The sequence below is a fragment of the Pagrus pagrus genome (assembly GCF_965226575.1).
Source record: "Pagrus pagrus genome assembly, chromosome: 7".
Taxonomy (NCBI): Eukaryota; Metazoa; Chordata; class Actinopteri; order Spariformes; family Sparidae; genus Pagrus; species Pagrus pagrus.
The window spans coordinates 8,854,193-8,870,678 of record NC_140191.1 but is presented as its reverse complement, the minus strand read 5'-3'; the positions used below and the strand labels follow the sequence as shown (position 1 = coordinate 8,870,678).

At 38.0% G+C, this 16,486-nt stretch overlaps 1 protein-coding gene across 1 annotated transcript; it reads right to left on the bottom strand.

Moving 5' to 3' along the window:
- Positions 1–3,293: 3,293 nt before the first annotated feature.
- ifnlr1 (interferon lambda receptor 1) lies at positions 3,294–8,992 on the bottom strand. Its single transcript, XM_084357610.1, has 5 exons — positions 7,686–8,992; positions 7,363–7,586; positions 6,274–6,456; positions 4,984–5,112; positions 3,294–4,447 (listed from the first exon to the last, which is right to left on the bottom strand). The coding sequence occupies exons 1-5, from the start codon at positions 7,915–7,917 to the stop codon at positions 3,485–3,487; spliced, it is 1,731 nt and encodes a 576-aa protein (XP_084213736.1). The 5' UTR covers positions 7,918–8,992; the 3' UTR covers positions 3,294–3,484.
- Positions 8,993–16,486: the final 7,494 nt, after the last annotated feature.

Here is a 16,486-nt window from a genome sequence, read left to right as displayed (position 1 = left end):
AAAGAATTGGGTTATCTGTCCTTGAAATTGTGCGAGCATACTATGTAGAACATAATCTAAAAATGGTGTTTATTGTTCATTCTAATTATTTATCCATTTATACAGTTTTCCTCATAAAAAGATCCAGTTACACTCACACTCTTTTTAAAACAAAATATGGAGAGATATGGTGATGTAAAGGCATCCTGAACAGAGAATAAAGTCACACTCGTGACTATGTTGTGGCACCTAGAGGTAATTTCCTTAAATAGGTACAAATGTTCACTTGGACTCGAAGGATAAACTGATTAGAATTTTGTAGGCCAAAGGTCATTTTGATATCGTGTTGCCATATTCTCGTGAATGCCATATCTCAGAAACGCCTTGAGGAAATTTAGTAAAATTTGGTAAAGAGTTCCACTATGACTCGACGATGAGCGGATTAGATTTGGGTCATCAAAGGTCAAGATCACTGTGACCTGATGGCATCCCGCCATATCTCGAGAACGCATTGGTAAATTTCTTCAAATTTGGTAAAAGTGTCCACTATGACTCAAGGTTGAACTAATTAGAATTTTTGGGCCAAAGGTCAGAGGTCAAGTTACTGTGACACCACAAAAGACAGGTTTGGTCATGATTGAAGAATTCATACAATAATTACTGTACAATTATTAATATTGTTTTATATAATAATGTCATAAGAAAAATGCACTGTGACATCATTATATTCTGCAAGAAAATGTTCTGGCCATTATTCAATGCCACAGCTCAGGAACAGCAACTTCAAGAGGCATACAACCGTGATGCAATAATTCTAGTTCTAGAGTATTGAAACAGTATGTGTTCGGATGCCATTATCGTTTTCCGCCTACTTCATTGAGTGAATGGCGCTGTATGAGATGCCGGTGCTCAACTGTGATATCTATTGGCAGTGAACGTTATGTAGTTCACCTTTGACAGCAGGCTGTTGATTTGTACATTGGATCCTTTGCGCAATCCACCTGACCTCTTTATTGTGTGAGGCTGTGCACAGTATGTAAAATCATTGCCTTTTAAATACAGCACATTTTATATTCAATACGTCAAACAAGTTTAAGTTTATTATTCTGATGATGCATGATTTACTTACTTTAGTTGGAAATAAGTGACAAGTTTTTGACTAAGAAATGAATATTAAGTCAGGATTATGGTGTCAGAGTTCAAAATACTTCACAGCCTTTTCGTTTTGATAACTGTAGTTCAAGATCATCAGTTTTCAAAGAAAAGGTTCCTTAATATTAATTTTTAAAAATCTTAGTAATATAAGAAAAAAAATGACATTGTATTTTACAGTAACATTGTTTTTTTTCAGTGTTTAATATCTTATTAATGCAACTCAACGTCCCAAAAGGAAGTTTTCAACGTTAACATTAAGTAAAAGTTCACAATCTGTAGGGTAAAACAAAGTTAATTTACATTCATTCGGCAGACAGATACCTTTATTCACAATGTCTGTATTGTGACTCACACGACTCCTGACTCACAGTTTCAACACACCTGACATTATTACTTTACAGCTGTGTATAAAAGATTGCGTTCAAGCTGTTAAAAACCTTGCTGTTATCAGCGTGGCTTGGGTTGCACCATGACCCCACCTTCTAATATAGTTTTACACGCTCATTTTTCTTCCCCTGAAAGAAGAGCAAACAATGAGGGGAACAAAGTGAGTTCATGAACTTTGAGTCACCTCAAATTTCCTTTTCCCTGTACAGCTGCAGCCTTTCTCATGCATTTAATACAACATTGATGACATGGAAATATTTTGCTGTATGTAAAAATAATAAATTCAGTCATTTTGGTCCCATTTCAAACATGTTAATGTGTGACAACAGACGTCAGGCTAATGCTTTCTTCAGCCACAATGATATCAGGTTTGCTTACATTTCTAATCTTTAAGGCTGACTGTCCACATTGTAATTTGAAAGTGACAGATTGGGTTTGTGTATTTAGTGTAATAAGTTGCAATAATGTGTTGTCATAGTGACACACAAATGCTCTTGCTGTCTATGTGTGACTAATTTATCGTAGGGTGCTCGAGACTTTTGACACAAATGTTTTCGACAGGGTTGCGCAATTTTGTTATGTTACAGACACCTTCACATTCCTTTTTTTTCTTGTATTTATTCATATTGACATTTTGTGTTTCGCCTTCTTATTTTAACTTCTCCTCAGTCTGGGCTTCCTTATGTTTGGCTTGACTGTTTTTTCAGTTATATTCCTTCCTGAGTTTTTTGGTTTTGCTTTTTCTGTCAAAGCACTTAAACTAAACTCTGTTTTTAAAGGTGCTAATATAGTATAGCAGTTATTTTAGATATATTAAGATATTATTAGTACAATCACATTTCGTCATGCAGTGTGACTGGGTAACTAACAAGCTTATATACCGATAAAGACTAGGGTTGGAGTGGTATACGATGGTATGAGTGATGGTTGTCATACCATGCACCTGAATTATTGTTCATATCTCCTGTCGCTGCAGCCCTGATCAGGATGATATAATGTAACGGAACAAGCCATCTGGAGGATAGCGTCTGGTTACCATGAACACAAATGAAACTTTTTGCCGAAACATAAATTGAAAATTTTAGTGCCGCTCTTTCATTTCTGTCAAGCGACACTCATCAGAAGTGTCCCTACCGTAAATCAGGATTAAGACTTTTGGTTGATTAATATTCTGCTTTTACAGAGAAAGAATCAAGTCAGCTGCAGATGTGCAGCTTTGTTAGACAGTTGAATTTTAAGAATGTAATTCACACCACTTAAAGTACAAACAGTGACAACAATCTTCGTGTTTATGTCACTTTAAACAAAATTTAAAAATATAAAACACTATTGTTGATGTGGAATATACTGAGGTATTCTGAAGTATTATGATTAAGGGACACTTCAAACTTTATATGGTAGTTGATATCTTCCATTTGCTGCCTATGATACACTTGTGTGCAAAACAGTCACTCATCTGCAACATAAACAGATGACAAGCTGAGGTTATATTAGTTGTGAACTTAAAACAATCTAACATCTTTTAAATAAAACTTCTGTTTGTAAAAATGTGTTTTTTCATTAACAATAACTTCACAAAGTAAACAAGGACTTACAATCTATGTACAACAAATTCTTCTTCAAATGTAGACTCACAAGTTAGAAATATCTATATATACTTACTTTATACAATACTTTATACATTTCTGGATTTATAGATAAAACCAGCACAGCATAATATACTGTATCACATCTTGGAATGAAATGTAGTTATTAAATGTGACTTAGTTCAGGATAGATCTGGATGTTTAAGAGTCTCTGAATAAAACACCAGACAGCTGACAGCAAAGCCCTTCATCTGCATTCATCCTCCTCTCCTTTTTCTTAAACAAGGTATTTTGCGATTAAAGGTCTTTAGCATTATTTGAGGTCCAACGAAAGAAACAACGGAAGTTTTTGCTCTCAAAGATTACACAGAGGAGAATTAGTCTTGAATTTGTACCACCCAGTTTCCCAGAATAATTTTCCTGGATCCTTCCTCTCCTCCTCTGTCTTCCCCTTCCTCTGCTTCGTCCTCCTTTTTGTCACCAGTCCAGTTCCAAGGATAGTTAGTCTTTCTGTATTCACAGCTGTCTTTGGATGCAGCTCCAAGAAGGATTGCAGGCATCCAGTTGTGTTTGTAACCTGATTCAAATGAGGCATCGCTGGATGATGATGTGTTCTGACATCCTGGTTGGAAATCAGGAGCAACCGGTTGAGATGGGCAGTAATGGGTGTTGCAGTACTGCTGGGTTGGTGTGTGTACACTGCTACCACACCCAGAGTCTGACCACTCTGAGCCATCAAAGCTCTGCAAGGATGCTAACGTTGGCCCCTCCTCCTTGGAGACTATGAGGTCAGATAAAAGGGGTTTTCTCTCGGTGTCACCTGTGCTGCTTGGTAACTGAAAATTGAGCAAAGGTAACATGAGTTGTCCGTTGGGATCACGCACCGTGTGCAACAGCAGTGGCCGAGCTTCATTGCTGTCACAAGAATCTGGTGCAGGTAATGGTGGTACTCCCTGTGAAGTCACCTTTGGACTCATTCCACCTTTATCCCAGCTTCCTTCAGTGGACAACAATGGTAGAATGCTGGTTTCTTTCTCTTTAGCAGGAACATGGACAGCCACTGTGCTGTAGATCTCAGAGGACTGGGCACTCGTGTCCTCTGGATTTGGGGCCAGACTGTGTGCACCTGTGCCCACAGAGGAGCCACTGCTGTCTTGCCAGGCTTGGCAGAGGATGTCCTGGGGAGAATAACCTCCAACCCCAACTGATGGCACATTTGGCTTCATCTGGATTGTTGCGTAAACTGTTTGCTCAGTTTCAGTGCAGATCACCAGTTTGGAAATGGTGAGATTTCCATCTGGAGACTGTAGTATTACGGGTCGGGTGCTGAGAGTGGTTACCTGTGAAGATAAGGAAGACAGACCCGTCAACGTCTCATAAGTGCTCGATTTTTGTGGAAAAAACAACAGCTTTTCATTTTATTAGAAAAATATAAACATATATTCAGAAAATTGAATTGTGATTGATGAAAATTTTATGTGATATTAGGGCTGGGAAATATTAATATTAAATCAATTGTAATATGAGACTGAGATATTGGACATATTTATATCAAGATATGACATATGTAAGTGTTCACTTTTCCTGGTTTTAACAGCTGCATTACAGTAAGGTGATGTAATGTTCTGGATTTGCCCAGCTATTTTACTTGAAAGCACCATGAGTCACTGAAACATTCTTTCACTTCACTAAAACAACATGCACAAAATCTGTCTTTAATGAGTAATTAAGTACTCTCAGGCTTCTGTGTGACATAAGCACCCTGAACACGCATACAGTACTCAATGTGCTAAATGTGTTTGACTTTCCAGTAAGGCAACATTTCCTTGTTGTCACCCAGAAACACAAAAGGACATTGAAGAAAGGATAATCTTACCAATTGCTGTGGCATGCTCTTTTCCTTTCCGCCCTTCACATAGTTGCACATACACACACCTGCCACAATGACTATGGCCACCAGAAGAGCAGCACTGGTGAGAAGCCATGGCAGAGGCCTCAGAGGATCCTCTGAGGGAGAAGAGACTTGGTGTCATTTACTAATCCAGGAAAAAACAACACGTATGTACATCCGATACCCTCAAGCTCTTTAAAACAGAGTGTTGTAAAAATCCCCATTGTGACACACATGCTGAGGCATGCCTGTGACCAAGGACTGTTGAATATGTACCAGTACGCATATGTAGCTCTCAGGAATGGTTACAGGAGTTTATCTGAACAGAAATCTACAAAGGAACATATAGAAGTGGATTTCCCCATAGGAATAGGATAGCTATGACTGTGAGTCCATTTTGAGAGTTGGAATTGCTTTACACATGTTTATTAAATACAGGTATATTGTTGCTGGTAGTTGTCGAATGTAGACAACATGTAGACATTCGTTGTTGTCATTTTAAGCAGTAGAGATTCAAGATATGGCATGCTGAGGTGAGAAGAATGTCACCTTTGCACACAGACTGTGTAATCTAATCTCCTGCCTCATCAGTATGACGACAGAAGAGGAGAGAGAGGTCACAGCCAAAGCATTTGTCCTGGAAAGGCTCATCATGTCATTTTACTATCATTCAGAAGTTAACGAGGATGTTAAGAGACACGGATTCACAAACAATGTGGACGTTATACCAATGTTTTTAATTTAAATGCAAAACCAGCCTCTGCCTCCGTGTTATTTTGTGACTATGAAGCTTATTGCAGATTCAAAAGTCTTAAAAAAAGGGGACTGATTTAAAACAAACTGACTTAATTTATTACTAACCACTACATTGTTTCCATGTGGCTGCAATCACTTGAGGAAATGAGCACAAACTACTTCACGTAACACATCTCAAGTTCATTGCGTTTTCTCAACAGCAGGTGGGTCCTTGAAAACTTCCCAGTAAGATGTGTCACACTGTTGCCTCAAGTGAAATAAAAGTTCTGTAAACAATATAAAGGCAAATCTGCTTCCTCCAGTCAGGTTTTTAGAAATGCATATGAAATTATTTATTAACTTCATCCGGTTAAAATTGACAAGGGATTTTCACACTATGAAGAAAGAGCCTACTGTGTCCAAAATATAAGAAAATAAATCATCCACACCCAAATTTTGTATAAAATACTGGGCATATCATAATGAATTTCTTAGCAATTATTGCCCAATGTCTGCTGATCAATATCTTATACACTTCTACTTCGTGTAAGAAGAGAAGAGGTTGTATTTATCCTCCTCACCTGGCAGTGTGATACAGAAGGTAGCTTTCTCACTCTCTGAGCGACCCAATTCAATAGAAGGCTTGTAGACCACGTAGCCGCAGTACTCTGTTTTGTTGTTCTTCAAATTAACAACAAACTGGCCAGTCTTGGTGTCATATTCCTATAATTGAAAATATAAAGTAGATCTATATAAACACAGTAATCATCATTGGAAAACATAAATAACTTATGTGGAGCTGTTAGTCCCTTTTATTGAAATAGAAATGTATGTGTCATAGGGGTGTCACTGTTCTCCAAACCCACAAGTCCATTCCATTTTCAATTTAAACATTTTGTTTTTAGCACTGGCGACTATACCACTGTTACACTTCTGCATCTAGATTTTTAAGGATCAAAAGATCATTGGTTTTGACTGTCGTTCACATTTTCAAATCCTTTTTTTTAAAAAAAAGATCATATTTCGGATCGTAGGAGTACAACAGCCTGTCTTTATCCTGGTGGCTTTTTGCAAGTTATGGTTAGGCAAGATTTTATAGGTCAACAAAAAATGCCATCCTTCAGGGATTCAACTATTAACAACAAAAGATAGAAATTCATTACAAAGTTTATTACAAAATCTGTACAGAATAAACCCTCTTCCTAAATAAATCAATAAAGGATATCCCTCTCACGAGTAAACCCTCTTTCCAAAGCAATTGATAAAGGATCTCTGAAAAAGAAATTCTACCCAACATCTTTGACAATTTTTTGAAGAATTGTTTTGGGTTTTTTTTCCCCCTTTGGACACACGCAATCGGGCAGGAATGGAGAGATAAAAAATACTGGGAGAATCACTTTTCCTGGTTTTGATTTCAATAATTGAAATTTAAAGCTTATTTTGATTGATTTTTAATTCATAATCAAAATGGTGACACCCCTTTTATGGAAGCAATACATGGTTCCAATCCTGTGTGTTAAGTTTTGGTGGAGATACAAGGATCACCCGTCATACACTCATCTTTGTTTTTACCTGCGTTTTATCATACCATGTGTGGTGGCTTGTATAATTCCATGACTAAATGAATACTTTTGCACAGCATGTTCTATTGTTTAAATGAAGACTCACCTGTACCGCCCACACTGGGTGTGTGATCTTTAAGGTGTAATAAATCTCAGTTTCGAATGGCCCGTGTTTGCTGTTGGTGATGATGTCCGCAACAGAGGCTCCGTTTGGCCCCAAGGGCAGGCTGACATTCACATGCAAGGATGACATCGTTGTGTATGTAGTCAAGATGGGCGGGCCAAAAATAGCTGTGGACACGAAGAACGATTAAATAATGAATGATGCAATCGATTATATCTGGCTTAGAGGAAACAAAAAAATGCATGAATGAGCATGGAGATTCTTACTGTCTGCGATAGGTTTAAATTTGGTATTGGTAGCGCCCAGACAGTGACTGTTGACCAACACCTTAGCCCAGTAGTGAACGTCATGAACTGATGGGGTTTCTGAAGTCAGGTCACAGGACAGAGCAGTTATGTTCTGACACCCCTCTTTTATCTGGTACGACTGGCCCTCAGCATCACTGAAAAAAGTGCAATGCAGTGTGATCAAACTGTGATACTGGAAGGACAGGAACATGATGATGTACAACTGAAGTTTCAGAGGTACTGTATGAAAACCAAAATGTGCTGTGTGGAGTCTGACTCCCTGAAGATAATAATAACATTATCAAGCAAAGTCTTGAAATTCTGTTAACCTACATCGAGGCACTAATGCAGCTCTGTGCATCGCATGGCTGCAGTGATATCATCACAGGAAGATCACCCCGACCATGCCAAAGCACCCATTCATCACTTGCCTTTTGAAGGAGACGAATGACTGCTTTTGTTTTCACAAGGAACTCATATTGAGTGGGCTTAGAAAAAGCATTCTTCCTCTGCAGCTGATTTTATGCTGGAAGTCAGTCTTGCGATTCCAGGTGACAGTGTCCTGGAGAAAAGTCGATAGGGTAGGGGGAGGCACTTGACATTTGTCTGGGAGAATGCGTCATGAGTAATTAGACAAGATGACATTTCCGCTTTGTTGAGACCATTTGTACAGATGAGTGAAGAGAAGAAAGAGTAAAATTGTACATGGAAGCCATGAGTGCCAAGTGCATTATGAGCGCTTCTTCTCCTTTCACTGAGGAGAGCAGAGTGCAGTCCAATGCTAATGGCTGGTAACAGCCCCTATAGTCTCTTTAGTCTTGCTTTGAGGCTGTTGGCAGTTGAATCCAAGCAACAGAGTGGTACAATTCAATAGCTTCATGGTAGCTTTTGAGCATTTCATTGATAGAGCCATTTCTAGAAGAGAGAGCGAGACGAGGATGCAGAGGAAATGCAGCTCTTAATGGCCTCCACACAGCATAGAATTCCTGTATCTTAAAGGGCAACGCTTCTGTTTTCTACATTTGTGTTACTTCAAGCAAATCTCATGGAAAGACCTGAATCCACTGTGTCCTTCCCAACCTACTGAAGACATCTAAAAAGTTTCCTTAAATCAGCTTAGTTTTGTAGTTTTTAACAAGCATTAGTCAGGTAGTCATTAGACATTAGCCTATTTTCTATGATTTTGAGGACAGTGTACCTCGGAACGGCTCAAAAGTAGCTTCAGTGTCCATGTCCATCATAATTGAGGAACATGCCAACTAGTGTGATAATGTGGCTCATTTATGTGTTTTTTGTAGAACAATGGAGATCTGGAGATGACCTATCCCCATAAATATGCTTATGGGTGAAATAAGCCCTCATAACCGGAAGTAGGGTAGTCCTAAGACACTGGAAGTCGAAAGAAAAAAAATGTTTTAAGGAATGGAGAGATGAGCTAACTAAGAAGATGATTATAATGACAGCTGACATTATCATGACAGCTGACATTTATGCACTCCCTTTTTAGGCGTATTTAACTTGTAACATGCTCAAGGAATGGACATGAGATGTAACATGGTTTTATGATAATGTATGCTGTCAAGGATATGCATTTTATTTTTATTCTTATTTTCTTTTATTTATTTATTTATTTATTTATTATCCCTTTTCCTCTTCTTCTTCTTCTTTTCTTTGATTTGCATTGCCTATTTGTTTTGTTTTTCTGTACATCTGTAATGGTTGTTCAAATACAGGAAAAAACAATAAAAAAGAGCTGCAATGATTAGTACAAATATTTCAGATTCCAGTTCCTTTTAATGTGAATATTTTCTGGTTTCCTTCCCGCTCTGGCAGGAAACTGAATATCTTTGGGTTGAGGACAAGGGTTGCAAATTTTAAGCAATTTCTTTAATTGAAAGTTGGCTGCGCTACAATACTGTTTTAACCACTGATGCTCGGTTGGTTCGATGCAAAATCAGAGTAGTTTAAAGGACAGATACACTAAATTCTTCAAAATAATGACCAGTTTTTATTGTGGAGCTCCTGTCTGCTGTTATTTACCACTATTTACCCAACTAAATCCATTTAATAGTTCTTTAGTATTTTTAAAATTTCAGATTACTTGTTTTTTTAACTAAATACATTTTCTCATACTGGTATTTTGCATTTTATTTTTGATATATTTGATAAGAAGGTACTTTTAATTTGTAACAAGATACTTTTTGTATTTTGTGCTCATCTACGTCTGTCAGATAAAGCATTTAATTTAAGCATTAATCAGTTAAATTATAGGACAGTTAATTGACTATTGATTAATCATTTCCATCCCTATCTTGGGAAAACAAGACTTTTGAGGACGTCATCTTGGGCTTTGAGAAACATGGATCTACAGTATGTTTTACATTTTATGGACCAGACAGCTTGACAGATTAATTAACAATGAAAATAAATCATCAGTTGCAGCCCTATATAGAGTCACCAGACTTATCCTTCAAATAAAATAATAGTCTTTGTCAGCATGAGATGACACTATAATGAAAACACTTTGGGTAGAATACAGTGTGCTAGGTTTGAGTTACATCTTATGTATCTAAGACAGTACAGTACTGTATATGCGCCCCACAGTCAAGCACAGACCATCTGGTGACCAGGGTTGTACTTAGCTGCACTAATTTGTTACCAGTCCACAAACACTGACGCTATGAGCTAACTGAGTGTTTACCCTTCAAACACATTTATCTGCTTTGACCCACCCTCCATATGGATCTGTAAATAGAGACACAAAGGTGGTTCTTACAAAGGTGTAATAATAACTCATCTGGGTCTTACCTCGTGTACACGACACTGTAGGTGATATTTTTGCCGGGGAATAAGGTAGAGTTCGCTGCGTCCCAGTGGAGTATGTTGTTAAAGTTCCTTGAGCGAAAATATACTTTACAGTTGCCGGTTGAAAGACAACCTGTCGGGAAAAAGGGCAAAGGAGCAGAGTCTGTGTGAATCATTTTATGGCGGATGGTAATGCTGCGTCTTTGTTCTCATTCAACCTTGTTTATTTTCATAGAAACACCAATTTGATAGTATAGTACTTTTTTACATATATATACTGTTGTTTTTGTACTTTGTGCTTAATTGAAACCATTCTCTACTGTAACAAGAGCCACTGACAGCCTTTGCTTCTCGGGTTACATCTTTCTTTTATCCATGTTGCAGCCCAAAGTTTCAATCACAGCTCATACTGCAAAGCCATTCAAGCCCCCGCATCCCCCATATATGAGGTCCTGAGAGAGGCACAGTTGCTAGATTTTTATGGTGTAGCCGCTAAGGCCAGAGTGACACAGCAGCACATATACACTGGACAAAGAACTTCAAGGAGATTATGAAAGGTGGACTTTGTCTCTGCTGGTGACTGAAACTAAAAACTTGACTTTCTTCCTTAACTTTGCCTGTCACATCTTTGTTACAAGGAAATGATTGCCATCTCTCCCACCTCCGCCACCAGAAAGGGATACAGGACACCATCATGTTGTACGAGCAGTATAGTCATAATACTGTTTAATATTACAGCCCAGGTAGTTTATTGGGGATATGAAAGACGCAAGGTTGAAAATCACAGAGTAGTACATTCAAAATTAGCATTTATATAAGCTGTACAATGATAGTCAATATTACATCAGCCGGACTGTAAAATGAAATGGCATTCACCATCGATCACTATCATTTAAAATGACCAAAGTCCTCATTGTGTTCTGGGACTCTCCTTCATTTTAAATGAGAGGGAATCACTCTCTGTCAAATATATTACTGGACTTTATTGCTTTTGTGTTATTGTTTATTTCTCCCATTAGGACTATTCTGTTTGAAAATAATGGCCCTTTAAATGTTGGACTGCCTCTAATCAGCATCTGGAAATCAAAGCAGAGATCCATGTTAGCTCCTCATGTACTCACCGTAGCAGAACAGGAGGAGGGTGATGACCGTCACAGACCACATCTTCATTGGGTATGTGGCACACAAAAAGTCTGAATGTGAAGTTGCTGCTGCGAAACTGCGAGTTCTCAACAAAAGCAACTTATAATACACACCCTCAAAACCAAACAAAAACAACGTGTAAACTCCCTAATCTCCGAAATCCTTCCAAACAAAACAAGAATCAATGTCGGCAAGTCTGTAAAATATTGAAGTTTCTTCAGGTTTCACTGCATTTTCTTCCCTCCACTCCTCAATCATCTCTGTGTCCTGGGAAAGGAGTGGCTGCGCTCAGGTGTGCAGGTGTACTTTGGTATATGTTATCACTTTGTTCCTGTTTTTCTGCTTACTGTATGTTCCGCCCACACGCGTTTTCTCTCCAGACTCTCGACTTCCCTTTTCCTCCTTCTCGCTCTAACACCTTGAGTCTCTCTCTCTCTCTCTCTCTCTCTCTCTGTCTCTGCTCGTCTTTCAGGTTTCTACAGTTTACGGGAAATGTCTTTCAACATAAGACAGAAAGTGAAAGAACATGGTAAGACATAATAATGGCTGAGATGTGTATCTTGTCTCAGGAACATTGCGTTAAGAGGAGGGTGAAGCAACCTGTTGTCGGCTTAAGCATTGTTTTCACACAATTTAGGTAATGAGCAAATGAGCAGCTGAATGAACAAAAGTATGAATAGGTATGTAATTAATGCTTCTATTGCAGTGATGATAGTGCTAGAGTAATGATTCAAATGATGGGAGATGTTGTTTTGCCTTGATCTGATTCTCATATAGAGGCATAATATGTACTTCTCATTAATTTACGAATTGGCTTGTGAACAAAACTGAAGGTGTGTCTAATTGTTAACAGTTGTTGTATCATCTAGTAGAGGGGTTTTCCCCTGACAGTTGTATGATTCAGGAGCTGCTCCCAAGCTGTAAACAGATTTAATCTAAAATACGTGTGGAGAACATCAAAGGTTGTAGTTATTCCTCAGACACTTATTCAGCATTAAGGTTTTTGGGGTATTGTTTATTATCTGTTTTTCCAATGTTTTGTACAAAGATATTGTAATAATATAGATCCAAATGATGCAAAACCATATCTACCTCTTTTGATTGACAAAACATTTTCCCCTTGTGGGAGGAGCCCCGAATCTCCCACCAAATGCATGGACCTCTTCCATAAACGTTGGAAAAAACATGGCAGTATTTGTTGATAGGGTAGAACTGGTTCTCTCAACTTTCCTCCAGTACAAGATGATTTTTTTTTTTTTTTTCATTATCAAATTGCTATGTTCTTTGCAATATTACAACTTAATGTCAGTTCAGGGATCTGTTCAGTAAGAATCAATGTACTGTACAGTTGACACATCATCCGTTGTCTTCGCAGCACATAAAAACCAACAGCAAGTAACAACAAAAGATTTCAGAATTGGTGAATAACCAAATACAGTAGCACTCTGATCTCTCTGTGTACTGCTAATTATCTTGTGTGGCCTGCCCTCTTCCAGGTCACCACAGTGGAGAGGAGGTCGTGTGACTCGGGCACCACACGTGATGCCTTGGCCTGCTCAGTCGTCTCCTGGATCCACACACTTTACATATTATAATTTGTATCAGATATTCTGTCAGTGCAACTTGTAAACTGTGATTTTGTTGTTCTGTTTTGTACATGCAGCATCTATTGCATGTCTGTCCGTCCTGGGAGAGGAGGACCCTCCTCTGCGGCTCTTCCTGAGGTTTCTTCCATCTTCTTTTTTTCCATCAACATGACAAGTTTTTCCTCACTCAAATCGAGGGTCTAAGGACAGAGGATGTCGTTCACTGTACAGATTGTAAAGCCCATTGAGGCAATGTGATTGTGATTTTGGGCTATATAAATAAAATTGATTTGAGATTTGATTTGAGTAGCTAGTGTATAGAGATGGTTTGTAAAAATTTTAAAATTTAAGAAAACAAGGTGACAGTAGGAGACGGTACAATAATGGCTGCACAGGTAGGTAGGAAACTTCACTGTCTGTCAAATAAGCATGTAACCAAGGTTTGAGATGAATAGCTGGCATTTCCAACATATCATATGAACAACTAGTACAGGCACGTCTGTCAAAGCAAGTGTCCGCATTGAGCTTTGAAGAATGCGTAATAGATGTTTCTCATGAGCATTTTGACTTGGCATAACAGCAGATACTTTCTGAAACAGGTAAGCATGCATGTTAGAGCTCTCGCACCGTGACATCTGCTGTAAATGGAATGCAGCCATGCAATTTTTTTTTTTACGACACCTCAAAATACAAGCCTGTTTTTACACACATAAATGGACACATATTAAACTCAGGCTATCCTTTGCAAACTGCAGTTCCTTGTATCAAGAGCCCTGTCTCTGTTGATAGGCCCGTAGAAACGTTGCATCGTGCACCTTTTAATACAATTAGATACATCTAACAGGTGTCCATAACTCTAACAGCTGTGAAAAGTGCATTATGTGAACAGATGCACTATTTAAAGAGTAGATTTATGACTGTCATTTATTATGTTTGAACTGGTAATCTACTTTAATACACTACTTAGTCAAATGTATGAGGACACACACCCTTACAATATTGCAGCACAGTAACATCACGCTTGTTTGGCTGTTCAAAATATCCAAAGACGTTCTGACATTCAACACCTGTGGAGAAAAACGTGCTCGTTACAGAAATGTAGGTTTCATAAACATGTCAAGTACATAATGTTCCAATAAAAAGAGTAACTAATAGCTGCTGACATGGTGAAGTAGTGGTGGTGGTGTCATTTGTGAGTCAGACACCTACAGTACCAACTCACTTGTTGCTCACCACTTTGGATAAAAAAGTAAATCCGAATCCCTTAAATATAAAATGCCTAAATTGAATGTTTAATTGGTTTAATCCTGAACACTGTAATTCTCCCACGGGTACACAAACTAATGCTATTAATGGGTTTTGTGCCTCCATAACCTTGGAGTTATACGACCTAGTTTTCCTTATCGTTTACTTATCAGGCAAAGAGCAAATCAAAATCTTAGGAGAGTAAGACTAACTCACTCTGTGGGTGCTCAAATGACCATCAGTCTTGCTTGCTCTTAGACAGACATGGGCTGTTTTTTTGTCTTTGAAAAAGCAATACTAATATAATTGTTAATTAACCTGTGACCCTCAGCATTCACCTGCTGTAATAAAATTAACTTTAAATTATATTTTGTTCGGCAGGAATTTGCTCATTCATTATGCAGTTCTTAGGATCCTTTCATTTGTAAAATCAGACTGGTGCAATGATTGTTTTCCTGTTTTGTGCTCTCTTACTCTTAATTGTTCTCATAGAAGAGATTAAAAAAATGTATTCCACAATTCAGATTCTATTACCTGTCTGTGAAATATGTCCCCAAAAATCACTAAATGCATTTACAAAACTTAGTTGGCTTGGATTTTATTTTTAACATGACTGTGAAACAGAGCCATGAAAGTGTCGTACAAGTTACCTCAAATGTATTTATTAATATTTTTCATGTTTCTGGTAAAACGCTTTCTTTCAATATACTTTAATTGGGATTGTAGCTTCAATATCTTATGGGTATAACCATACAGTTATGGGTACCCTATCGTTTCCTCTAAATTTAATTTACTCTAAAATGAAGCAACTTATCTGTTTTACTCCTTGTGTCTTATATGATTAATAGCTTCCTGACTTAAGGAAGGAGAATGTAGTCAACTTCCCCCAAATGTGTCTCCCCTATCCCCCATCCCCTCGTCCCCTATCCGAGGTGTTTGTGGTGGTGGTCTAGCTGTGGTTTTTAAAAATAATTTTAAATGCTCTCTTCCTACTGTCAAACAATTCACTAGTTTTGAGGCTCTTGTGGTCCTTATCAACTGCATGTATCCTGTATGTTGCGTTGTCAATTACCATACATCAAAAGCCATTAAAAAAATGAATAAATTCTTTGATGTTACTGCTGCTATGGTTGTAAAGTATGATAAAGTGATTATGCTTGGTGTTTTTAATGCCCTTGCATGTATCAAATCCAGTAGAAATACATTTTTTTGCATTAAAGCTGTTCATGTGCTGAATGAAAGTGGTTTTAAGCAATTTGCTGTAAGTCATAATTACAGTTCTGCTATTCCAGTGCCAATAAAATACCATAATTTCCCCTCTACAGGTAATTTGAACGTCATCAGATTGAAACCATTGAGAGCAGGAAAAAAGATCAATCATATAATCAGACCAACAGACTTAAATTGGACAAAGTTCTGGTTGAATATTAAAGGTAGCATTTACTGAAACTGCCTTCGCCAAAATAGCATGTAAAGCACAGATTGATATTTTACACCACGGCAAAGACAATCTGCTTCTACTTACAGCTAATCTTGTTTAAAACCTTACTGATTTCAATCTTGACCTAATATTACATGTGCTGATCTTTGTGTACACAATCATTAGGTGTTGTCTGTTATCATTGGGTTATGGTCAGTAACACCTTATTATAGACTGCAACATCCTGGCAGTGATTTGCTTGGGTGGTTGATTTTAATTAGGCTATTGTTTGTCTACTCTCCTGTAACCAGTGTCATAACAATATGCCACCTGGCAGCAAGACAATAAAGGCTCTTCATCACTTATAAACCTCAGAGATCACACTGGCTTCACATGGAAGCTGATGAACTGTTTTGGACAATTGACTACGTGATGAGCTTATTCTTAAAGTGGACACTGCAAGAGTTGATACACGATGCGGTATTCATTTAGACTCATTAACACAGTAATCATGGCTCCATTTAGAGGCACCATCAGTCAGGTTGAAATTAAAGCAGCACCAAGCACAACTGAGCATCCAG

Excerpts from the sequence above, each read along its gene's own strand:
- ifnlr1 (XM_084357610.1), bottom strand. The coding sequence starts at position 7,917 with ATGTTCCTGTCCTTCCAGTATCACAGTTTGATCACACTGCATTGCACT. Across the intron at positions 6,457-7,362 it reads ATAGAACATGCTGTGCAAAA|GAATATGACACCAAGACTGG; the intron begins GTATTCATTTAG and ends TTTCAATTATAG. Across the intron at positions 5,113-6,273 it reads TCTTCTCTTCTTACACGAAG|GATCCTCTGAGGCCTCTGCC; the intron begins TAGAAGTGTATA and ends TCTCCCTCAGAG.